Source organism: Mustela lutreola, chromosome 6 (assembly GCF_030435805.1).
Source record: "Mustela lutreola isolate mMusLut2 chromosome 6, mMusLut2.pri, whole genome shotgun sequence".
In the NCBI taxonomy this organism is placed as follows: Eukaryota; Metazoa; Chordata; class Mammalia; order Carnivora; family Mustelidae; genus Mustela; species Mustela lutreola.
In genome coordinates, this window is record NC_081295.1 from 145,331,228 (window position 1) to 145,356,858 (window position 25,631).

At 44.0% G+C, this 25,631-nt stretch overlaps 1 protein-coding gene across 2 annotated transcripts in view; it reads right to left on the reverse strand.

Annotated features, from left to right (window-relative positions):
* Window positions 1–12,781: 12,781 nt before the first annotated feature.
* MCUR1 (mitochondrial calcium uniporter regulator 1) overlaps window positions 12,782–25,631 on the reverse strand; it is a 29,294-nt gene continuing 16,444 nt past the window's right edge. The window contains exons 5-9 of one of the 2 annotated variants that reach the window (XM_059179352.1): window positions 25,051–25,092; window positions 24,285–24,356; window positions 19,298–19,351; window positions 16,797–16,911; window positions 12,782–15,974 (exon numbers count right to left, since the gene is read on the reverse strand). In XM_059179352.1, the coding sequence (XP_059035335.1) occupies window positions 15,919–15,974; window positions 16,797–16,911; window positions 19,298–19,351; window positions 24,285–24,356; window positions 25,051–25,092 (339 nt within the window). In that variant the 3' untranslated portion in view covers window positions 12,782–15,918. The remainder of the gene's footprint in view (window positions 15,975–16,796; window positions 16,912–19,297; window positions 19,352–24,284; window positions 24,357–25,050; window positions 25,093–25,631) is intronic. The other variant, XM_059179353.1, reaches the window with a different exon arrangement.

Here is a 25,631-nt window from a genome sequence, read left to right on the forward strand (position 1 = left end):
AACGCAGAATGAACACTATCCTCGCTTTTGCCAGATTTAATGGAAACATTTATACTAAACCTTGCCAATTTCACAGAAGCTTTTCTAGTTCCCATTACTTTGCTACTCCCAAGGAAGGGAGTAATCATTTCGGGGGCAGGGTGTGGTATATTTAACAGAGCGGTGAAAGCAAGTTCAACATGAATGACCAATGTTGGCAGATTGCATAATGCTCGAGTTATTTTTGTGATGGGCAGTGTTTTTCTTTTTTTTATTCTATTTTCCTCCCTCTCAAGTTGGTGAAGGATTTCCACTGAATAGCCTCTGTCTGGTACAATCCAGTTAGCTCACGTTGCATACACAGTGTCAAAGAGAGGCTGTGTAACGAGAGACATTCATTATTTTAATGGACTCCCAGTATAGTGAAGACAGAGGAGGAAATGTTGGGGTGTTCACTTGTAATTTGTGCTCTTGGTTTGGAAGCAGGGCATGAGCTCAGCAAAGAGAATGTAAAACTACACAGTAAGGTCCCCGTATTCTCTGAAGTCTAAGCCATCATCTGTTAGGGAATCGAAACATGTGTAGACACATCATGAAGGTTTTAATATTTTTCTACGTGACCAGGTACAGAGCTTCCGAGTCCAGCTGCTGTGTTTTCTCTGGGAGATCGCTAGGCGGGATACGTTTAAAGTTACTACTAAATCCGGTAGTAACACGGTACTTTGTCCACTGCGATGGCTAGAGGTGAAGAGTGTCCTTGAGAACACGTAGTGTGCGTCCAAGAAGGCGGTCAGATTCATTCTTCATACTCAGCCCAAGATGGCTCAGAGATTCCCAGTTTTCTCCTGGGGAGCTGAGTGCGGAAGCCAAGGGGATGTGGGAGTCCAGTGAATGTTTTCCAAGAGAAGCTGCAGCACTTAAACTCAGTTTTCTTTTCTTTCTTTTTTTTTTTTAAGAGGGTAGGGAGACAGAGAATCTTCAGCAGGTTCCACGCCCAGCATGGAGCCCGATGTGGGGCTCGATCTCACAACATGAATCATGACCGGAGCCAAAATCAAGAGTCGGATGCTAAACCCACTGAGCCACCAGGCGCCCCTCCAGTTTTCATTTTTAAAAACTATTATATGCTCATGTTAAGAAAAAAGTAAACAGCACACAGTGAAGAGTAAACCTCCCTCAGCACACTGATTGTCCCCCTGACAGGTCCCTTCCCCAGAGGAAACCAGTTACCATTTTTTTGTGGGTCCTTCCCAACAGAGTCTATGCATACAAGAGGAGCTTTGATTTTTTGAAATGCGTTTTTATAGGTTCAGCTGAAGTGGTTTGTAAGATAGCTTTTCCAAATAACTCTCCATGGCAACATAACTTTGGAACATGCATAACCACACACACTTACACGGATATACACATGTACACACATACACAGTCGTCCTCTACAGCAGAAAATGGAGGGGAAATGATGCAACAGCATGACTAGTAGGTATATTCCAGTAAACCGCAGTGGTGAGTGGATTCTCAGATGGTTCCAGACAGCTTTTTGTACAGAAATAGCCCGGTGAGAACACCCAGCCTACTCAGACGGCAGAACAAATCCCAGGAACTTGCCTTTGTGCAACCTTCCCCTTCAAGCTCAAGTCTAAACACATCAGAGCTTGGCAGGGCTGCTCGGGTACATTGGCCGACAGACAGACAGACACTCTAGTTCCTCAGGCTCTCTGTGCTTTTCCCTCCGAACCAGCAGATTCTTATGGATTGGACCACACCAGCCCATCCCCTGCCCCCAACACGCAGAAGCCGAAAGCTCCTCGAGTTTCTCCCCATCATGCAGCTGGACCAAAACCCAACTCGCTCGCACTCAGAAGGAAAGGAAGAAACACCAGCAGGTATAAAGAAACACACCCATGTGTGCATGTTTGGCAGAAACAAGGAAAATCATTCTGTCTAGGAGGCCATTCTGAAGCTAGGTCACACACAGTATCGCTCAAATCGGGAAGTGGTGTCTTTGGCTTCAGGATAGCAGTGGCTGATGGGAGCGATACGGAGTAACATGAGAAGCTGCCGTTCTAGAGACTTTTTCATAATTGACACGGGAGTGGGGAACACCAGAGGACTGGCTCTTACCTAAGTCCCAATACAGAATAATAAAAGAGCTGTCCTAATTTTTAGCGGAGTCAGCCAATCTACAGGGAACCTGAGTAAAAATTTCTCATCAAAAGCCAACACTCTAAAATAGGAACCATATGGAAAGCAGTAGAAAAGGAACGTTTCCATCATATAGCAGATACACCTGGGAGAGCACGTCTTACTCCTGGTTAAGGAAAGAGAGACTTTTATGTCTGGTTTCCGGGACACTAGAATGATCACGTTGCACGGAAATACTGCCTCACCTGCTGGCTCCTGCCTGAAAAATCCTTTCTGAGTTGAGAAAGCCTTCAGGTCCTCAACAGTGGAGAAGGCGAAAGAAGCAAAATCAGCAATGACAATAATGCTCATTTCCTGAATGCTTACTTATGGTAGATGCTTACATTCATACTCAGGACTTTACATGAATGATCTTCTTTAATCCCTGTGGTGGCTGGTCCCCAGGATGACCCCTCCATGACCTGGCCTCTACATACATAGACGCCCTGGTGCAGCGCCCTTCCCTTGAACCTGGGCTGGCTCTGGGACGCACACGGAACCAGCAGCATGGGGCGGAAGGGATACTCTGAGGTCTCCAAGCCTAGCCCGGGAGAAGCCTGCCACCTTGGTTTCTTGGAAAAGGCATTCTAGGGGGAAACTCAGTTGCCAGATGAGAAATCCAATTCCCCTGAACCTGCCATGTTGGGAGAAAGCCCACGCAAGTCATGTGGAATGGCTGAGTGGAGAGCGATGCTGGCGGTGGCCCTCGGCTAGTCCCGCCGTCCTGCAGCAGGTGCCAGACACGTAAATGAAGAAGCCAGCTCCATGCAGTCGCAACGTCCTCTTCAGACGATTGGGCCCCGACCCGGAATCTGATGACCCTCAGTGAAAATTGCCCAGAAGAGGCCACTCAATCCGCAGAACATTAGAAATCATAAGAAATTGGTGCTTTAGACCACTAGATTTCGGAAGGCTTTGTTATCCAGCCAGAGATTGCTGAGACACTCTCCAAGATTCTGAAAACCACAGTGAAAGCTCCAACATCCATTTCACTCTTCTTCACTGTGCAATCTGGGTTCTCCTAGCGTACCCCTCATCAGACTATGCTAGTGGTTTTCAAAGTGTGATCCTGTGGCTTCAGTGTTATCTCAGAACTCATTCAAAAGGCAAATTCTGGGACGTCTGGGTGGCTCAGTCAGTTAAGTGTCTGCCTTCGGCTCAGGTCATGATCTCAGGGTTCTGGGATTGAATCCTGAATCAGGCTCCCTGCTAAGTGGGAGCCTGCTTCTCCCTCTCCCTCTGGCTGCCACTCCCCCTGCTTATGCTCTGGCTCTCTCTCTCTCTCTGTCAAAGAAAGAAAGAAAGAAAGAAAGAAAGGTAAATCCTCAGTCTCTTCTCTAGACCTGTAGAATCAGAAATTCAAGCACCGAGGCCCAGTTATCTGTCCAGTGATTTGTGTTTTTATGCGTCCTTCAGGTAATCCCGACATATGCGCAAGTTTAAGAACTCCCACCCGTATACCAACCCCAGTAATCCTGTCCATACCTTGCTAGTAACCGCTTTAAGGACCCAGGCCTCAGTCAAGCAGCACCAGGCATTCCCCTGGTGTCAGTGATGAGTCTGTGCCCGAGGGCATGGTCCGTCCATCCCAGTGACAGTCACTCTGTGAAAGGAGCCAGCCTTAAGATGCGGCTGCCCTCGAGAATGGAAGGCAGGGAGGCCCACGGAGCCTGGGTCCCTGGCAGCAGGATTCAGGCAGACTGTGATTCCTTTGAACTTTGAATTAGGGCGGGTGGGGTAGGGAATGTCCGTCAATCTCCTTACTGCTTAGACCCCTGTGAGTTGGCTTCTGGTTTCTTGCAGCTGAAAGGCACCTCCAAACACACAGAACGTGATGATCTGTCTCTTACATGGGAGAGGCCAGCTGATTTGCAGTATAGCTCAGACCCCTAGGAAGCAGAAAAGCTAGGGTTGGATCCTAGCAGAAAAGCTAGGATCTCTGTGTTGTCAAAGCCCACTGTCATAATGAAGCCCCAAAAGGGTGAGCTTTGCCCTCTTCCTGAGATCAGAAGCTTCTGTGCATATATACCTCCATGGGTTAGGGCATCTGACAGAAGAAGGGATACCACAGAATGGAGAACAGGTCCAGGGAGAGGAGAGAGGTTGCAGAAAAGAGAATCCTGCTGAATTCTACTCAGGTCTGGCCTCTGCTTGGGTATTTCTTCCTGTCCCTAAACTGAATGACGTCCTTTTTCCTTTCCTTTCTCCCCAAACAGATTGTCATATTCTGTTGTTTTGCAGGGAAGACATCGGCAGAGGGTAAGGCGAGAGTGTTCCTTTGGGGAGCAGGCTGATTGGTCCAAGGAGGTCTATAAACGGCATCCACCCACAGCCCGTTACTCCAAAGACAGTTTATAATCACAAAAGGAACAATCCGGAAGATTCCAGCTGTCAACACAGCTAAAATGTAGCAGCAGCAGACCTTGCACAGGAGACACAGGCCATGACAAGGATGGGGGATTTTTTCTAACCTCGGGGATCCCCAGGCTCTATGCCCACTCAGGGGATGCTAACATTTGAGGGGGGCAGGGGGCTCTTGCCTCTATTCCCCTACACTGTGGTCTCCATCGGAGGTCTCCTCCATCCACTTCTGACACACCCCGGCCTCTCCTGGAACCGACCACGAGAGTGAGGTGCCTAATTTTAACCTGTGATCTGAAGCCCAGTTGGGGGCAGTCCCAAGGTACCAGGGTAGCTGCAGCTAGAGGGCCCTTTCAGGGAAAACACCAAACAAGGCTTACGAGAAACAAGACAAACAAGAAGGGGACAACTCTTTTCTCCAACTGTCACCCGGAGTTTGAAACATGGGCAGATCAGCTTTGTTAAAAGTTCTGATAAATGTTCTCCTAATTCGAAACCGCTGGCTCCGGGAAACAGCAGGCATTTCTTTTTTCTTTTTTTATTTTTTTTAAAGATTTTATTGATTTGACAGAAATCACAAGTAGGCAGAGAGGCAAGCAGAGAGAGAGAGAGGAGGGAGCAGGCTCCCTGCCAAGCAGAGAGCCCGATGCGGGACTCGATCTCAGAACCCGGAGATCATGACCTGAGCTGAAGGCAGAGGCTTAACCCACTGAGCCACCCAGGCGCCCCAACAGCAGGCATTTCTTGAAGCCTATGCTAGTGCGTGGCTTTAACTGAGCACTGGGAAAGGACATCAGTGAGGGGACAGTCCCTCCAGGCTTAGAAACGACTATAAAACAAGTTAACAACGAAGATAGAGAAGATAAGATGCAAAGACAACAAGGCATGGCCTCCTTCCTAGGTACCACTGTGTCTAAACTACTGTGACCCGGGTCAGGAGCCCCAGCCTAAGTCCTGTCATTATCTCCACTGCACCGATAAGCAAACGGAGGCACTGGGCGCTTAAGTCATTTTCCCAAGGTCAAGGGATTTCAAACCGAAGCAGGCTGATTCTGGAGGCCGAGCTCCCGACCCTGATGCAGGAGGCTAACAGGGAGGAGCGCAGGGAAGAATGGGGTTCATGCAGACGGCCCCCTGGAGGAGGTATGGGTTCAGGAGACTGGTGGGGATTCAGGGCCATGTTGTTGGTAAATGAGAATGAGCAAGAGGTAAAAAAAAAAAAAAAAAAAAAAAAAAACACCAAAAAACTTAGGTTCCCCTTCTTGCTAAGCCATGTTGCCTTTTTCTTAAGATATATTTATTTATTTGAGAGAGAGACACACACAGCACGAGTGGGGGAGGGGCAGAGAGACAGCACGAGTGGGGGAGGGGCAGAGAGACAGCACGAGTGGGGGAGGGGCAGAGAGAGAAAATCTTAAGCAGACTCCCAGATGAGTGTGGAGCCCGAGGCGGGGCTCGATCTCCCCACCCTGAGGTCATGACCTGAGTGAAACCGAGAGTCGGTGGCTTCCGCCCCCCCCCCCCCCCCAGGCGACCCTGGGCCCCCATTACCTGTAATGACCGCAGGAGCAAGTTTCTTCGTAGCTTCAGTCCTTAGGCCTGCGTCAGGCCCTGGGGGCCGGGTGTTCCCGGAGCCGTGGGTCTGGACGGAGAGCGATCCGGTCCCCAGGCTGAGCCGCCCCCTTTCAGAGACAAGGGGCCCCAGCTGAGAGCGACCCCGTGGGCCTCCCCGCGGGCTCCGGCCTTCCGTGCAGCGGCTCTGCTCGCCCTGCACTCCCGGACAGGCCCAGGACCCCAGGGCCACCCAGCCCAGTGTCCTTTCCCCGGCCCCGGGGGCAGGCGGAGGTCTTGGCGCAAGGCCCTTCCGGGTGGGGCCGGCTGGTCTGGGCCCCTGGACGGCTGACCTCTGCGCCTGCTGCCGGTCGTAGCGCCCGGTTCTGGCCCCCATGTCCGCTCACTCCCCAGAAGAGAGGCCCGTGGTGAGGATGGGTGGCCTGGGCCCAAGGGGAGTGCCCTGGGCGCCGTGCTGAGCCTGCCCCCCCCACCCCCCACCCCCGGGAGTGAGGGGCGCCCGCCAGGCGGCTGTGTGTGGGGGGAAACACATTTCCAAACCCACCAGCTCAGTTTCTCTCCTTGTGCAGACCAGGAGCCGGCTCTGCTCCTCATGAAACATTTTACTTATTGTATTATTTAAAAGATTTTACGTATTTGAAAGAGAGAGCGAGAAGCACCCCCCCCTCCCCCGCCTCCCACCTGGGAGCCAGATGGAGAATCGATCCTGTGACCTGATCCAAAGGGAGATGCTAAACCCACTGGGCCACCCAGGCGCCCTTCCTCAACATTTTAAACAGAGGGATGCACTAGGTCATTTCATTTAGTTATCACTGACCCTTAATCACTAAATAAAAATTTAGGATTTATCGGAAGCCAGAACATCATCTTGGGAGACTGGGTGGGCGTCCTGGGGTGTGCAGCCAAGGTCAAAGGTCACAAGGTCAAAGATGCGAAGGTCAAAAATGAGGTAAAAAATGTGAACATGTTTAATAAACTGTAAGACCCTATGTGCAAGAAACTGGAATCACTTATTCCCGGAGTAGGTGGGGCCTCCAGTGAGCAACCCGCTCTGTGTCCCAGGAAGTCAACTGCACAATTCCCTGGCTTGGGTTCTCCCTCCGAAAACTGATGTAGGATGGACAAGGTTTTTAAAAAAGCAGTTTTTAATGAGTTCAGTGTACAAGTTACTGATTTGAAGTGTGTTATATTCACAGAGTTGGGCAACCGTCACCATAATCCATTTTTAGAACATTGTCATCACCCCAAAAAGGAACCTTATACCCTCTACACTCACTCTCCACCCCCTCAGCCCCAGGCAGATACCAATCCCCTTTCTGTCTCTATGGATTTTCTTATTCTGGTGAAGCTCTGTGTGTGTGTGCGTGTGTGTGTGTGTGTGTGTGTACACACACATTTTATACATATATACTTTTTTTTAACATACAAGAAGCTGGGGTAAAAAGCGAGGGTGCCCTTCAAGTGTGCCCCTTCTCCCTACCATCTGAGATCTAAATTCCCACTTTGCTTGGGAAGAGCAGGACATACATGGTTTCCATGGTAAGCCGAAAGCAGGCAAGAAGGGTTTTATGCAAAGAAAGAATTTGGATAAGATGTGAATGCTACCAGGGGCCCAGACAGGATTTGGGTAGCCCAGCTTTCTGGGAAATTTTGAAAAGTGGCTGATTTTTTTTTTTTTTTCTCATGTAGTCCTACAGAGAGATGGTTGACTTGGTTATTAGGAATGAAATATCCGAGGGACCCCGGCTGGCTTAATTGGTGGAGTGTGCAACTCTTGATCTCAAGTTGTGAGTTTGAGCCCTGCATTTGGTGTAAAGATTATTATTTAAAAATAAAATCTTTAGGGGGTGCCTGGGTGGCTCAGTTGGTTAAGTGACTGCCATCAGCTCAGGTCATGATCCCAGGGTCCTGGGATCGAGCCCCACATTGGGCTCCCTGCTCCGTGGGGAGCCTGCTTCTCCTTCTCTCTCTACTGCTCTGCCTGCTTGTGCTCTCTCTGTCAAGTAAATAAATAAAATCTTAAAAAAAAAAAATCTTTAGGGGCACCTGGGTGGCTCAGTGGGTTAAGCCTCTGCCTTCAGCTCAGGTCATGATCTCAGGGTCCTGGGATCGAGCCCCATATCGGGCTCTCTGCTCTGCGGGGAGCCTGCTTCCCCCTCTTTCTCTGCCTGCCTCTCTGCCTACTTGTGATCTCCCTTTCTGTCAAATAAATAAATAAAATCTTTTTTAAAAAATAAAATCTTTAAGAAGAAAAAGAATGAAATGTCCTAATTATCATATCACCAAAAAAAAAAAAAAAAGATACTAACTAAATAATAAGGAATTATTTAAGGTCTACACTTTGGATGAATCTAAGGCTTGGACAGTGGCCTTCATGTCAACATTAATTCTTTTATATAAAGACCCCCAAATAAAATTATGAACATTCACAGTCGCCCTGGGATTTATATGAAGGGCTGGTATAATATAATACTTGAGAGCTTATGGTTATTTCCTTGAGGTAATCTGTGTTCCTCCAATCCCTGCTATAATCTATACTCCAGCTTTTCTAAAGAATTGTGTTATTTATTTATTTACTTATTTATTTAAAGAGAGAGAGAGAGCACAAGCAGGGAGAGAGGCAGAGGGAGAGGGAGAGCAGGGAGCCCAATATGGGGCTCAATCCCAGGACCCCGGGATCATGACTTGAGCTGAAGGCAGACGCTTAACCGACTGAGCCACCCAGCGCGCCAGGACTAGTTTTTTGCTAGGATACTGCATCTTTCTCAATAACTTCATCTGTCTTGGTACTCTGAGGTTGCGAGGGAGTAGAGTTAAGGGAAATATACTTATTTGGGTAGTGGTATAAGCAACGTTACTGGTAATTATGAGCAGGTGATTCCAGTTAATTGCACAAATGGATTTATTTCACTTTTTTAAAAATTACCTCATTTGATGCTTACCAAGTGCTATCAGTGGGTAGAGTCTCTATTCCTCAGAGTCAGAATGCTTGGGTTTGAATCTGGAGTCACCGAGTGTATCAGCTGGGTGCCTGTGGGGCACGTTACTTGGTCTCTGCCTTGATTTCCCCCTCTGTAAAGAGATCATTTCAGTGCTTACTTCCTAGGGATGTGATGAAGAGTAAGTGAGCGTGGAAAGACTTTAGAACCGTGCCTGAAATACATGAAACCAAAGCTCCATAATGATTCCCATTCTCATTATTATTGTTGCTGTTATTTTAGAAATGTGGGAACCATTGGCTTGGCAAGGTCCAGTGGTTTTCCCAAGAGCACAGCAAGTGGCCAGGCTGGGAGCTGAACCCAGATCTCCTGACTCATCGCATTAGTGGTTGTGAAATTATCTGCCCATAAAAACTGGTGGTTAGCAACCAAAACAAGGTATTGTGCCGCTAAAACAAAATCATTGCAGTTTTATTAACTGGCAAGCAGAAGTTAATAGATTTTTCCAAACCTTAAACTTTTTGCCTTAGTGTTTGCTAAACCTTGGAGGACTTGGATGCTGTTCTGTCTCCCAGCACTTGCGGTGTTCATAACCAAGCAAAGGCTTTCACATAAGTATCAATAGGGAAGACTCGGAATGACCTGACCATGCTCAGTTCAACAGCTTTTTCATTCTCACTGAGCACTGGCCTTCTGGTTTAACTGCATTCACACATCTTAAGCAGACTTTTTGCAGGTGCACCTGTCCTAGGTTGCATGAAGGAATTGGCTTCTCTAGGAATCTGCAGGATCCCACAAAGAACATGATGTTCAGTAAGTTCCGCTGCCCCCTTCGCAAGCCTGATGGTCACCAACTGTGCCACAGCCGTTCCTCCCCAAACCTGACTTCTACCAGATGTAAACTCACTTTTTTTTTTGTAGACTCACTTTTTTACTGTCCCTCAACCATGTGAATTTCAGATCTAGTATGTATGTTCTGAGTTATTCTTATAGGAAATAGTTGGAAAAGAAGGAACCAAGAAGCTGGGAACAGAGGTCAAGAACAGATAGGACAGTTGGGGGAAACGCATGCTTCTGCCGTGCAGCCAAAGGCAAACCGAGGCAAAAATAAACATCAGGATACGGGGGTACAGCGCTGTTGAATGGAAGGGGAGTGGTTATCTGGGTTATGCTGTGCTTTGGCCAAAATAATTCAGCAAAACTGAGGGTATATTGCCCTGCAGATTGGGGAGGAGTTTTGAGAAATAAGCATGTATGTGAATTTGTTCATTAACAGATTTATTTTTCCTCAAATATGCAAGTTATTTGGAACAAATCCCAATCATTCGTTTTAGAATTAAAAAAAAAATAGGAATTAAAATTTGGTCAGAGAACCAGTAAAAATATTCTGTGGCATAGAGTAAAATAAAATTAGCCACAGGTTCTTGGAAATAAAGGGAAAGGACATCCTAAAGCATTTCTAGCCACGAAAGGGTGGTGACTTAATTACATCCTTCTCCCTAGTGCACAGCCTGTGTTAATCACACAAACACTGTAACCGACACTGTTGAATGCCAACCCAACAAAGACTTCCAGCTTCCCTCTTCCTTGTCCTGCTCCCACCAGAAGGGCTGCAAAACCTAAACATTCTCTTTTGCAACCTGTCTTGCTGTAGGTAGCTATGTGACCTCATCCTGGCCTATGAGACATCCAGGGTTTTTGTGGGAGTGGGATAGAGCTTTCTCCTTGACTAAAAGGAGACAGACCTATGAAAAGAGCCCTTGTGCACCTCACTTTCTTTTTGTTTTGCACGCTGCCATGTGAGGATGTGATGCCTGGAGCTGTGGCAGCCATTTTGTGACCAGGTAATACCAAGGCTGAAGCTGAAAGCTAACACATGGAGGAGGCTAACAATAGCAAGATGGAAAGAGCTGGGTCCTTGAAAGCAATGTCGAGCTGCCAAACCAACCCTGAGGATCACCTTTATTTCTAGACTCAATTAAGTAATAAATGTCATTTGGTATTAGCCGCTATTTGTTTTGTTACTTACATTTGAAAGCATCCAACAGCTATGATGTAAAAAAGAAAGAAAGAAAGAAAGAATTCACAAGTGCTCTCATGGGTTCACCAAGTATCTCGATCTTTTGGAAGCGAGCAGGCTTCCATCCTTTCTCCCTAAAATCTCATCACACTTTTTCACGAATAGCCCAGAGACACCACCTGTTACAGCGTCTTTCAGGATGATGTGAGGCTCATGCGCACTATAAACTTCTACAAAAGCAAGAGAAATAGTAAAAAATGCTTCTGTAGTAGGTAAAGACACTGACTTTTATGCAAGGGACAAGAGGCCACGCAGCAGCTGTTTCTTCCCTCCTGGGAGAACACACGTTGTGGATGGAGTCAGAGGTGGCCGAGGAAGAATTCAAGCACCTGTGCGAGACAGTAAGTGAGGGAAGGACGTGCTGAGGAAAACCATGAGCGCAGCTCCCTGGGCTTTAACATTAAGTTGACCTGAAGCTTCAGAATCATGAACCGATGAGTGGGGGGTGAGGGTGGGGATTAATTTAAACTGAGAGAAAAAGAATTGGGACTTTGTAAAATGTTCCACTCCTTGTTCCTGAGAGTGCAGGAGTAGTAACAGTCAAGAGCATGTTTGCAACATGTAAAAGAGACCTGAATGAAGCTGGGTGTTGCCTGTTTACGTCAAGGATGCAGATGCCCAGTGCCCAGACCCCTCCCCAGCATCCTGCTATCCCAGACCCCCGCCCGGAAGCTGCGGAGTTAAAGTAGAGGTGCCACTAGCAGGACGCTGTGTGGTCAGAGCTCTGCTGTGGAGAGCCGGAGGTTTTGGTTCCAGAGAGAAAGCTGTTTCTAGAAAATGTCATTCTTTGAAGTGTGTTCTTATTTTGAAAGCCATCAAAGGCCCCAGGCAAAGATTAGGTTTTCAGGTTGCCGCACCCTCAGATGTGAAAGTAGGACCAGGTGGGAGGCTGTGCACAGCACCCCACACCCTGCATCCCACACTTGCTCTATAAATACAGGGCTGAGTCTGCAAATCTGTCTGCAAAAGTCTGCAAAAATTTGGGGACTTTCAGGACCTTTATGGCTCACCTCAGGTCTGGTTTATTTGACTCTCTAACTTGGGTAGACTTCTGATTGGAGAAAATGAAAGGTACCTAACATTAATTTCTGGGCTATTTCATTCATCCACGTTCCCAAGGGGTTTGCTTTTCTCTGAAGCAGACGACGTTGTTACACAGAAGGCCACCTGCACGGAGTTGACTCTTGAAGAGCTCCCTCCTTGTGCAAGTCCGCAGGCTGCCACTGCGGCTGCTCGCTTCCGATCCTTTCTTCAAGGCTTCGTCTAGGTGAACGAACCCTCCAATCACTAAGTGGTCAGGGATGTGCAGGTGTTTCAGTTGTCCACAACGGAAGCTGGTCTGAGAATTCTGCCCACCCAAAGGCGAGGTAAGAGGTGCAGAGAGAGGTTGATTGCATTTTGACTTTTGCCCTTCTTGAACTTTAATCATAAGCCAAAGGCAAATTCCTTCTTGCTCCAGCTAGCCTGATCGGGACTTCGATTACTCGAAAACTGAGTCCGCGCAGATACTTCTAAAAAGTTGTGATTAAAACTCATTTACCCCTCTATGTAAGCCCCCAGTTCTATCTCGAGTCACAGTTTTCTGTGAATTCCAATGTACACAGATGAGTGAAAAAAATCTTTTTCTCTTAAAGCACTTCCTCTCAAGTATTTTACACGAGCATGTTAATTCTTTTGAATAAAAAATTTATTTTGCAAATCAAGTAAGCACTTTCAAAGTTATCGTCTATACAACCCCCCTGTTTTAGGGTATTAGGTTTTCTTGTAATACACCAGTGCTGTCATATACAATGGAGGGAGTAACATTAAAATACAGTGCAGGCAGAAGTTGTTTTCAATTTGCCAATCCACTGAGTAATTCAAATAAAAGGTGTAGTAGTTACATAGAAACAATTAAATATTTTCCATAATAAAAATATTATACCCACTCATATAACAATATGTAACTGACTATTTGGTTAAGTGATACAATGGTTAATAAATTGATTTGGGTTATAATCAAAAGAACAGAATCAGAAGAACATGAATGTAAATCTAGAAGGACAGATATTTTCAAAACAAAATTCCAGTGAAGGGCTGAACATTCTCAAACACAAAGAGTACATCAAGAATAAGTGGTTTCTGTTTAACATGTTCTCTTTAGTGTCAGGAAAGCCACAAATTTGATAAACATATGGTAAAGCCCAAGTTTTCTAGACATGAGTTCTGTAGTACCATTTATGTGTTATTTGTTCAGAAATGATGCCAACCCCATCAACAGAGCAGGGCGGGAGAGGGGGGTGGGGGCGGGGGGGGGGGGAGGGGAAGTGCACCCAAGCTGAATGGTTAAGTAACAGGCAGAGGCGGCAAAGGAGGCGGCTGGAGGCCGGGACACGGGGAGGGAAGCTCACGTCACTCTGTGCAGCTAGAAAGGGAAAAGCCCGGCTCGGGATTTTTATTTTTAGAGTGTTCCGAGACAAATTCCAGCAAGATGTCTGGTTTGAGTCAAGCCTTTCTTCTTGAACTTGACTTCACAACTGAGGTACTTGGCATACTTAAGGGAAAAAATGAATACACTCAGATTTATTTTTCTTAGATATTAAGGTAGAAAAGCAGCTTAAGGGATAAGAACAGCCCAGAAATCAAAATCCTGTGTCCTGTAAAGAATGGTATGGACAGACAGGTTTTGCTTATTAATGGAACAGGAAACGACAGAGAATTGGAGTTTAGGCTCTTTAAACAAGGAAAGGGCAGGGGAGAGCAGAGTGTAGGAATGCAGAGGCGCCCCCAAGAATGAAAAGGAAAGCCAGAGTCTGTCCATTTGACATTCTGCTTTGGGCATTTGTAGCACAGGCGTAGCAGGTTACATGTGTGCTACCTGGCCCTGGTGAGTTTCCCAGGTGCTACGGCCTGGGTTACCTGGAAGTTGTGCCAGGCATCCTCTCCCTTCGGAAATTAGGCTAAGGCCGAAGTTCCTAGGGGATCCAAATCCCTCTGAACCAAGCTAGTTCAGAAAGCTGTCCCACCATGCTTCTGGTGTTCACAGAAGCCTGGGCCAGCCAGCAGTGGGAAGGGTATGCTTGTATTTCTGGTTTATATGCTTTTGAAACAGATTGCATTTGACCAAACAAAGGGAACACAGTCCCGAACCTTCCTAACCTCCATCTATGCATGCAATCTGAGCCACCAAAAGGCAAGTTCATTGTTCCCGACGCTGCAGGTACTGGGAGTCTGTTCTGTACTGCAGAAAACTACACACCAAAATCCAAGGCCCAAATTAAGTCACTGCTGCAGCCAGTATAAACCAGTAGGAATGTCATCTGGAATACTTTTGTTAGATAAAAGAGTGTCACCCCACTGAATGATATTTTCAAATATTTTATCAGGAAGTAAGGTCACTTTGCTTGTTTCTAACCTATGCAAGTTAAGTGTTTGCTTTGAAACATAATTGCATACAGTGCTTTTTTCCTCTTGGGGATTCTTTTGATTTTGGAGGAGTGTCTGTGCTCCAGGCCCTTTCTCCAAGCTCTTACTAACAATAGTTATATTAAGTAGTTGCAAATGTGGTCTTAATGGGATGTCATTTACTTAAATTTGTAATACTTAAGGCAACTGGCTCAATGTGCAGTATTTTCTGGGGATCCTTTTCTGAAAGAGGAAGCACAATGGCTACAGTATTTTACGAAGCCGTTGAGATAATTTTGGATCAAGTTTAAAACAATCAAATAATTATTCATTTTGAAACTGATACCACTGATGCCAAAGTACTCGATTTTCAGGCTCATCTGGAGTTCAGCAGCTTTGTGCTAAACATATGTTTCAAAAAAAAAAAAAGACACCGACTTACATTTTCTGAAGTTTAGAAAGACATCCAAAGGACAAAGGTAACTTTTTTGCTAATGCGGTTACAACAGTGACAGCGGATGATTTATCCTACCGATTTGATCAACATCGATCAACAAGTGCACATGTGGTTTCTCCCCTGTACCAGGTCCTGTGCATGTGCGCGTATGCAGAGAAAGACACAAACACGCTCTCCACATTCTCGTTTTTAAAATGCTTATTCTCTCCCACACCAGTCATTCAAATAACGGGAGAATGTCCTTCTCGGTAAGAACCCCAGCAGGCACACACACACACACACACACAGTGCAAGGGTGGGAGAGAAATCTAGCACTCTGAGAGGCAAAACCAGAGTCCCCATTTGTAATGATTACAAAATTTCATTAGGCAACAAGACTTTCTGGCTGAAAGGCATGTGAAAAATAACCATGACAACTTACTAAGACAATGGAAATTAAGAGAAAAATAACTGCTTTAGGGGAATAGTACAGGTGAATCATTAGCACACCAACCCACTGGGGCTGCCCCCTAACGTGGGCACTGGCTGAGGGGAAGGGCTGGGTCGGAGGGACAGAGGGTCTGGTGCTCTCGGTTTAGTTTCGGTGATCCTTTAGCACTTAGTGAAGTCGTTGTGCCTTTTAAATGGAGGCCCCCCAAATCCTCTATGTGACAGAAGATTAAAAATTGTAGGGTTATATAAATATTTACTGTTGGCATGTCCCACAGGTTAGACCAAGTTCACTGGTCCGGCTGAGTGGGGTCTTCCGTGTTTTGTCCACCACCACTCAGCGGTACAAAGGCAACTAAACAGAAAAGACAAAAGAAACCATTATTCCTTGGTTGTATGTCCATAATCTGCATAAAATAAATAATATATATTAAGTCAAAACTAGGGTTAAAATCTGGAAATGGGGGGGGTAAGAGACCCAGCAATCTGGTGTTCTTAAGGCAGAACAATAGGGATCTCTTTAAATAGACAGTTTATTATATCCACAGGCGATAAAATCCCAGAGCTACTGTTAGGCACGTAAATACGGATCCTGTAAGAAAAAAAAAATTGAGCATAGTATTAGTTGTGTTAAGAGTTACTTAAAAGAAAAACGTTTTATTAAGAAAACATATAGGTGCTTTTCTACCTATCCACCAAACAGAAAAACCAACCCAGGAAACTCAGATCGCATGGGAGGTGCCACATTGGACGACACACCTGCCCACTAAAACACTCCGCTCTCTGCAACAGTCTTCAAAGTAGAAAAGTATCCAAGAGTCAGCGAAAACTTTTCAATGAACCTCAGAAATTCTGTGATCACAAAGGATATGTGTATGTACTATAGAGGGCCACACTCTTTAAAATGTCACCAACAAAATTCCACTTCTAACTGCTAGTATAACTTGAATATATTGATTAATCCAAAATGTTAGATGTGAATTATAATAATCACCGGGTTGTTTTTACATGTGAATTTTCATTCCCTTTTTTGGCTCAAAAATTACAAAACCAAAATTAACTCCTTACAAGGAGTGTCCCCGATTGAAGCAGAAAGATCGCAACTCAAAAGACTTTCCTTCCATCCAAAAAATACTGTCTTGAATTTCACTAAAAAAAATCCCAAGTAACGACAGTTCAATGACAGTATCTTATAAAACTTAAGATTCCACTGGTTGTAAAGCACATTATTTTACTACTAAGGAAAAAAAAATACCAATTACTGTATGATACTCCACCTATCAGAAAACCTGCCTTCTAATTTCAGAGACATTAAAAGGTAAAAAAAAAATGTGTTAGAATCAAAGAAACGCAGTTTTTCCAAATTTTATGTATTTTCCGCTTGTTTGAACTATCCAGACGAAAAAGAGCTTACCTGCTAAATATTTAATGTTATCGAGCTTGTGTGACTCCAGCATGGTTTTGAGGCCAGCAACCTCAGTGTCTATCTTCCTGTCTGTCTGGGTGACAGCCCGATCTTGCTGGGCATGCTTTCAAAACAAAGAGATTCACAGCATTAAACCACCTGGGATACACCTGCCGTCCACTCGGCTCCCGCCGTCCCACAGGAAAGACGGGCTATGCTCCCTACGCTTAGGGAGACCTGGGCTTTAGCTTTAGTTCCAGTATCCTCCGTTATGTTGCGTTGGTCAGGGCCTTTACTGTCTCTGGGCCTATTTACTTTAATTTGAAAAATAAATAAATAAATAAATAAATAAATAAAAGCCAAAAAACTCACCAAAACCCCAAAACAAACACCACTGGCCCTGTCCTCACACAGGACAACCAAATGTGATAATGTAAAAAAAAGCTTCTGTAAAGGATACACTGGTCTACAAATTAAGGTTAAAGTGAAAAGGCAGTCTGTACTCAAAGACAATAAAGGTACGTCATTTTTTTCCCTCTTGGTGAGAGGTATACAAAAAATGCTTTCAAAAGTGAACACAGGGATGCCTGTCAGTCAGTTGAGTGTCTGCCTTTGGCTCAGGTCATGATCTCAGGGTCATGGGATCGAGCCCTGCTTTGGGCTCCCTGCTCAGCGGGGAGCCTGCTTCTCCCTCTCTCCACCTGCTGCTCTCCCTGCTTGTGCTTCCTCTCTCTCTGACAAATAAATAAATAAAATTAAATTAAATAAAAAAAAAAGTGAATGCAATCTTAGATAATCTAAAAGTATTTGCCTTGACACAATTCCTATTCACATTTTAAACTTTTCTTCTTTCAAAGTTCAAACACCAAGTATTTTATGAGTATGAGGCGTGGTTATACCAAAGACTTATTTCTGTTCTTTTCCAAATACAATACAGTTAAACTAGATACACAACCATCCTCTAAGGGTGGCAAGTTTGGCTGATGTTATAAAGGGGTTGTAACATTTCATTAATGCACAAAAATAATTCACTAAATATCCCAGGACAAGTAAGTACAATGGACCCTTTAACAATGTTTTTTTTTTTTTTTTTTTTTTTTTTAAGATTTTATTTATTTATTTGACAGAGAGAGATTACAAGTAAGCAGAGAGGCAGGCAGAGAGAGAGGAGGAAGCAGCCTCCCTGCCGAGCAGAGAGCCCAATGTGGGGCTCAATCCCAGGACCCTGAGATCATGACCTGAGCTGAAGGCAGAGGCTTAGCCCACTGAGCCACCCAGGTGCCCAGACCCTTTAACAATGGTTTAAAGTGCATGGGTCCACTTAAACCTGATTTGTTTCAATATGGTACGGTGCTATAAATTTATTTTCTTTCTTATGATTTTAATAACAGCTTACTTTGTTTTAGTGTATAATACACATAACATAAAAAATATGTGTTAACTGACTGTTTATGTTATCAGGAAGGCTTCCGGTCAACAGTGGGCTATTAGTAGTTAAGTTTCTGGGGAGTCAAAAGTTATATGCAGATTTTTGACTACGTGGGAGGGTCCCTAACCTCCCTACTGTTCAAGGGTCATTTGTATGTAGTTCCTTATGGCTAACAAGTCTGGTAATGAACAAGGAAATAGAAGTCTGGATGAGCAGAAACATATTCCAGAGGAATACTCTACTATTCTCTGATGGAAGTGTCTTGCACGTTTAAGAGGTCCCAAGTAACAGAAGGCGGAAAAAAAGTAAAGCATGTTGTAAATTTGAAAAGTAATCTAAAAAATCGCCATTCCTTATTATTCTTCAATCACTGGGATTTAAACTTTCATGAACATAAACAAATATTCTATTAAGTGCCAAGAAAATTCTAGGATACCGCACTTCTGGGTACCTGCCCCAGAGAAGTCAAAACAGGTACTCCCAACAGATACTGGCACAACCACGCCCACAGCAGCGTGACTCCCAATGGCCAAAAGATGACGCCAACGTGTCCACTGGCAGGATAATCCAGCTGGGGTCTATCCGCAAATGGAATGTTATTTAGCTTTAAAAAGGAGGGAAATTCTGACAGGCTACGACATGGATGAACCTTGTGGACATTATGCTAAGCGAAGTCAGTCAGTCACAAAACAAATATTGTGTGATTCTACTTATATGAGGTTCCTAGAGTAGTCAGTTCATAGGGACAGAGAGCAGAATGGCGGTAGGCAGGGGCTGGGGAAAAGGGAATGCGAGTTAGCGTGTGACAAGTCGTTTCAGGGCTATAAGATGTAAAGAGCTCTGTGGATGGTTGTATAAGGATGTGAATGTTCTTAATGCCACTGAACTGTTCGCCTAAAAATGGTTAAGTTGGTAATTTTATGTGTACTTTACTACAATGAAAAAAAAAAACCCCAAACACACCCTAAGACACAAAACTTGAGAACCTGCCCCCATAACGTATCATTATAAAGGACAATAACCACACGTGGATGAAGCCAAGATGAGAACAATGACCACGAAAAGTAGTCTCATTTCTTACCAATGCCACCATTTCTGTCCTCATTTCCAGCAGCTTCCTTTCGTTCAACGAGTACTGAAACCAATGAACACGGAACACAGGTCAGATTCTGATGTATTCCTCTCTCTCCTTTCCTGCTGCCTTAAATATTCTGGTCTCAGTACTTCCAAGAATATAGGACACTAGACATCACATCTGGAATCAAGTAGCCTACTTGCCCCTTTCCTTTAGATATATTTTTTTGAAGTTTCTTTCCTTTCTCCTTTTCTTTTTTGAAGATTTTGTTTGTTTACTTGAGAGAGTCAGCGCACAAGCAGGGGGAGCGGCAGGCAGAGAGAGAAGCAGACTCCCCACGGAGCAGGGAGCCTGATGATGGGGCTCGATCCCAGGAGCCCAGGATCACGACCTGAGGGAAAGGCAGATGCTTAACTGACTGGGCCCCTGAAGTGTCTTATTTCTAAGCCACTCACTGCTCCAGTATCTGGGTTCCCTTTGTCACCTTTCACCTCTCTGCTCCTGTCATCTGTTCTCTGTGATGCCATGTGGCCCCTCCCCCTACTGTCACAGCATTCTCCGGGCACCAGTTTGCATGGCTGTTGAGTCATGTGCTTTCTGCTGCTTTTCAGAGGGTTGTAAAAGTGGGGAACAATTTAGTTTGGGAGCTAACCTGTCACAATCACAAAACTGGTCACTACCTGAGGCTTAGACAAAGTTAGGAATGTTATAAAATTGGGGGAAAAATGGTTTCAAGGAATATTTTTATGTGACAGGCATTGCCTAAAGATACAGTATAAATACACTGGTACAAGATAAGCATTAAACCATCACATGTTGATTTAAATCAAACAACCACCCACTTGGGTGTGTCACAATCCAGTGTTACTGAAGGAACTCACCAGCATTCCCCAGAATCAAAGTGGTATCCTGCCTTTGGCTATTGACTTTTTGGGGGTCGGGTACTGACATTTATGCAAAAATTTAGTGCAATTTTGTTGACACCGAGACCAAAATCAGACACATCTCCTTAGTAGTAGGTATTAGGATTTAATTGAGCAAATGAAAAATTAGTTATTTAATTCTTCAGTAAGGTAACAAACACTATGATAGGGGAGAAAATCAGTGCTCATGTATCTAGAAAACTTTCTAGCTATAAAATGTTCCCCTGGACTACCAGGGTGCTAGGGTATAAAAAATAATATTGCTCAGAAATTTTTAAATTAAAAAAAATTTTTTTTAAAATTTTTTTTAGAAGTTGGAGAAAACCCCCTAAACCCTAAACCAAGTACCAATCAGGACCAAAGAATGCTGATCTCAGTCTAAACTTCAGGGTTTTAGAAGAGGAAGGAGCTATGCATCGAAATGCCACAAGAGGGCAGGGTGGACTGGATTTTTCAGTCAGTATTCACCCGCCTCTAGAGAAAAGCCAAGCCTCAATCTTGGTCCTGCCGTGATTTTTAAATTAACATCTATGTGACTCTATCTCCCTGTACCCCACAGTGGCTTAGAGGTCATACTGCTCTGAAACTGGCTGTAAGTAGCACCAGTTATAGAACTGAAACAGAACTTTATTCAACAAGGAGAGGGAAGGTCCTGTCACTCCTCTTTACCAATGCGCAGTGAATACACACTGCTGTCCTGTACTCAAGTCTTCTCAGTTTAGAATGACCAAGAACCACTTCTCAACTAGGTTAGAAAGGCCCATCCACTCACGGGCTTTCACCCATGTTCAGCAGGCACACAGCTCTTAGCTATGGGCATCTTCCTAAATCAAGTGCATTCAGATTTTTTGCTAAGTACAAAACCCATAAGGTCAAAGGTAATTAAAAGAGTTTCTCCTTCGGGCGTCTGGGTGGCTCAGTGAATTAAAGCCTCTGCCTTCGGCTCAGGTAATGATCCCACGGATCCTGGGATCGAGGCCCGCATCAGGCTCTCTGCTCCGTGGGGAGCCTGCTTCCTCCTCTCTCTCCGCCTGCCTCTGCCTACTTGTGATCTCTGTCTGTCAAACAAATAAAATCTTAAAAAAAAAAAAAATACTCTGCTTTCAGCAGGTCATGATCCTGGAGCCCCATGGAGCCCAGCATCAGGCTCTCTGCTCAGTGGGGAGCCTGATTCCTGCCCCCCCAACCTCTCTGCCTACTTGTGATCTGTCTGCTGAATAAATAAATAAATAATGAGTTTCTCCTTGGGGATGGGGGTGTGGGATGGGGTAACTGGGGGATGGACATTAAGGAGGGCTCGTGATGTAATATACACTGGGTAATATATAAATAAGACTGAGGAATCACTAAAACTAGTAATACACTATATGTTAATTAACTGAATTTAAATTTAAAAGATCTAATCTGTTAAGATGGTTAAAAAAAGAGTATTTTAGAAGAATTTGAAATTAAAATTCTAAATAACAGTGCTATGCAGAGACATTTGACACCTAAGGCAAAAGGAAAGTTTGGATATTTCATGTCATAGATTTTATGTTAATTTAAGTATTTTACTACTGAAGTATTATTCATCCTAATTAAAATTTTTTTCCTTTTCTAGAGACTAATCATACACTAGCACCTGTTAAATATTTTAGTGATGCTAGGTGAATTAATCTTTACTGTTGAAAAGTGGTTTTTGAGACAAGAAAGACAGGTGACATGGGAATAATGATTTTGTACAACAAAGCTCAGCTTAACTCTTGAAATCCAGAGATGGTTCCAAAACAGAGTTAAGTACTTATTTGAATTTCAGTATTAGCTTCACTTATCATTGTAGTACATTTTGGTTAAAAGCAAACTGAAAAACCAGGAGACAATGAACAACTGTGTATACCCAGTTTCTACATGTGAATCCAGTTCTGTATTAGTGAAAATATGCCTCACATAGCCCATTTCTCATTATTCTAAGAATAAAGAAGGTATCTAACCACTGCTATCAAATTCAAATAAAGCCTGAATGAGAAGATAGATGGGTTAAAAGTCACAAAAGACAACTCAACATTATTATTAGAGGGGCGCCTGTGTGGCTCTCAGTGAGTTAAGCCTCTGCCTTCAGCTCAGGTCACCATCTCAGGGTCCTGGGACCGAGCCCCTCATCGGGTTCTCTGCTCAGCAAGGAGCCTGCTTCCCCCTCTCTCTCTGCCTGGCTCTCTGCTTACTTCTGATCTCTGTCTGTCAAATAAATAAACTCTTTAGAAAAAAAAAGATACAAACTTACAGCTGTAAAATAAGTTAAGTCCTAGGATGTCATGCATGGAGACTGCAGTGAGTAACAATACACTATTTGAAAGTTGCTAAGAGAACAGATCTCAAAAGTTCTCATCACAAGAAAAAAATTTTGTACCTATGTGTGATGAAAGATGGTAACTAGACTTAAGGTGGTGACCACCCTGCAGTGTATGCAAGTAGCAGATCATCATGTTGTTCCCCTGAAACTAACATAATGCCTTCTATGTCAATTTTAACTGAGTAAAATAAAAAATTGAAAAGTGTTGCTGTGCAAACTTGGAAAAAAAAAAAGTAGTTTATGCATTATTTTTGAAAAACCAAGGGCAGCAGAACTGTATCTGCACAGCTTTCTTGAGTCCTGTACACAATCCCACAAGTTAACCACACAGGGGCAAGTGCCCTTCCACTTACTTACTTACAGCCTACATTTCTGAGACCCCCTTTTCTTTTTTTAAAGATAGATTTATTTATTTATTTATTTGAGAGAGAGAGAGAGAGAGAGAGAGCGAGCGACAGAGAGAGAGAGCACGCGCACGCAAGCACGCATGTACGTGTTCACACATGAGCAGGGGTAAGGTCAGAGAGGGAGGGAGTAGCAGGCTCCCCACCGAGCAGAGGGCCTGATGAGGGACCCAGGACGCTAGGAACATGACCTGAAACAAAGGGAGACGCTCAACCAACTGAACCACTCCGGCACCTCTTCCGAGATCTTTCTGGTAGCAAATGCACAAAAGTACTTTTCATAATTAAAACTTTCAATTTAGGGGCACCTGGGTGGCTCAGTGGGTTAAAGCCTCTGCCTTCGGCTTGGGTCGTGATCCCAGGGTCCTGGGATCGAGCCCCACATCAGGCTCTCTGCTCCGTGGGAAGCCTGCTTCTCCTTCTCTCTCTCTGCCTACTTGTGATCTCTGTCAAATAAATAAATTAAATAATTTAAAAAACAAAACAAAACAAAACAAAACTTTCAATTTAGTATAACTTAAAAAATTGTTTTGAATTTATATTTGGAAACAATGCAATCAAGTCATTAAAATTTCTCTATTTAAAAGTTAAAAAAGGCTATATGGGGGGCGCGTGGGTGGCTCAGTGGGTTGAAACTCTGCCTTCCGCTCAGGTCATGATTTCAGGGTCCTGGGATCAAGTCCTACATTGGGCTCTCTGCTCAGCAGGGAGCCTGCACCCCGTCCCCTCCTGCCGCTTCTCTGCCTACTTGTGATCTCTGTCTGTCAAATAAATAAAATCTTTAAAAAAATTTTTTAAAAAGACTATATGGAAATTTTTTTAATCTTGAATTTCAGTGTACAATTAAATTTAATTTATTCAAGGCAGGTGATCAACTTAACTTTAGAAAAATCTGGACTTGTGGAGGTTTAAGTTAGATGAAATAGGGTGAGATTTGGTTTGATTTCTTTGGTAATATCTAAATCACACGTAATTTAGTCTCTCTCCCTCTCTGAAATAAAATGAGATTCAAACTTGATTTGACCAAGAGTTTCATTTTTTAATAAGGTTTTACTTTTAAGAAATGTCTACACAATGCAGGGCTTGAACTCATTACCTCAAGATCAACAGTCATACATGTTCTACCGACTGACCCAAGATTGGGAGCCAGGCGCCTCCCAAGATTTTCATTTTATTTTTCAAAGTATCAAACTTAAGCTCTAAGCTAGAATATAATTAAAGAGAAAACCGTGTCTATCAACGATGCACAGGTGAACTGTCTATATACTCAGACCAGACCGAGCATTCCATCCTACAAAGCGATGAATTCACACTCTGTTTTGAATAAAGAAACATACCAATTCCTTCACTCTGCTCTTTTCTAGATTGAAGTCTAACTTGGTATCTGTTCGGACTTTGACCACTTCATCCTGGCAGGAGGGCAAACAAAGAGAGAAAGAAATCCAAAGTGAGAAATGGAAACCCTCTTGGGATGTGAAGCCTGGGACTTCCCAGTCATTATACAAATAACGCCTGCTTAGGCGTAAGGCCAGAGTGGGTTCCTGCAGCTTTTAATCTTGAGACTCCCAGTGTAATCTCCTTATGGAATTTATGACTGAAGCTGTTCCCTGGCCAACTCTGGAAAGCAGAGAAGGACTCAAAGGAGGAAAATATGAAATTCTGGTTTAAATAAAGCCTCTTTCTAACACTCATCACAACCTTTTCTTCCTTAACATCCATGTCCTTTCTACTTAAAAAAGAAAAAAAAAAAAAAGAAACCCAACAGCTGGCACAGTCAGCATTTTGAAATCACATGTAATTCTCTAAACCCAGTCTGTTCTAACAGAACCTAAAGACTCCATATGTTGCAACTTCAACATTTAATTTAAAGATAACCCCATTCATCCTAGAACACAATTTTCTTAATGAATTTGTTTACAGACCTCACCAACTTATTCACTGTGTTCTTAGCTAAACCTTCCAGTGTGTACTTTTGAGACATATTACACAAATGCTCAAGATGAGATTAAGTTTTTAAGAACACCTAAAGAACTTCTGACATGGTATTTATTACTATGTTTAAGTAACTGCCTACAAACATGCAAGGAGAAGTGAGGGTCTCACCATTATTTGTTGTTTTAATCGATGTAGCTCCACGTTTATCTTCTAAAAACACATAAAAAAAAAAAAAAAACAAGTCAAGGATATGGCTAGAAGGATATGGCTAGAAAAAAATACCTAAAACTTGGTAATAAACATACATTAGAACATATTTTCGTGCACAGTTCTGGCTGCATTCAGAATGAAGCATGAGCTGAAAAGTCTTGGGAGCAGACACGATTATCATACCAGAATGGTATTACGATGCATGCGCCTATTTGGGGGTCTCGGTGGCTCAGTCGTTAAGCATCTGTTTCCGGCTCAGGTCATGATCCCAGAGTCCTGGGATCCAGCCCCCACATCGGGCTCCCCGCTCAGCAGGAAATTGACTTCTCCCTCTCCCACTCCCCTGCTTGCGTTCCCTCTCTCTCTTGCTCTGTCCAAACAAATAATTAAAAATCGAAAACAACAACAACAACAAAAAACTCGCATGTGCCTATCTTGAAGTCAGTTTCATCCTGAAGGATACATAAAATCAGTAACACAGTTTAATTTTTTTTAAAGTAGGCTCCCTAGTGTGGAGCCCAGCGCGGGGCTCATGTTTC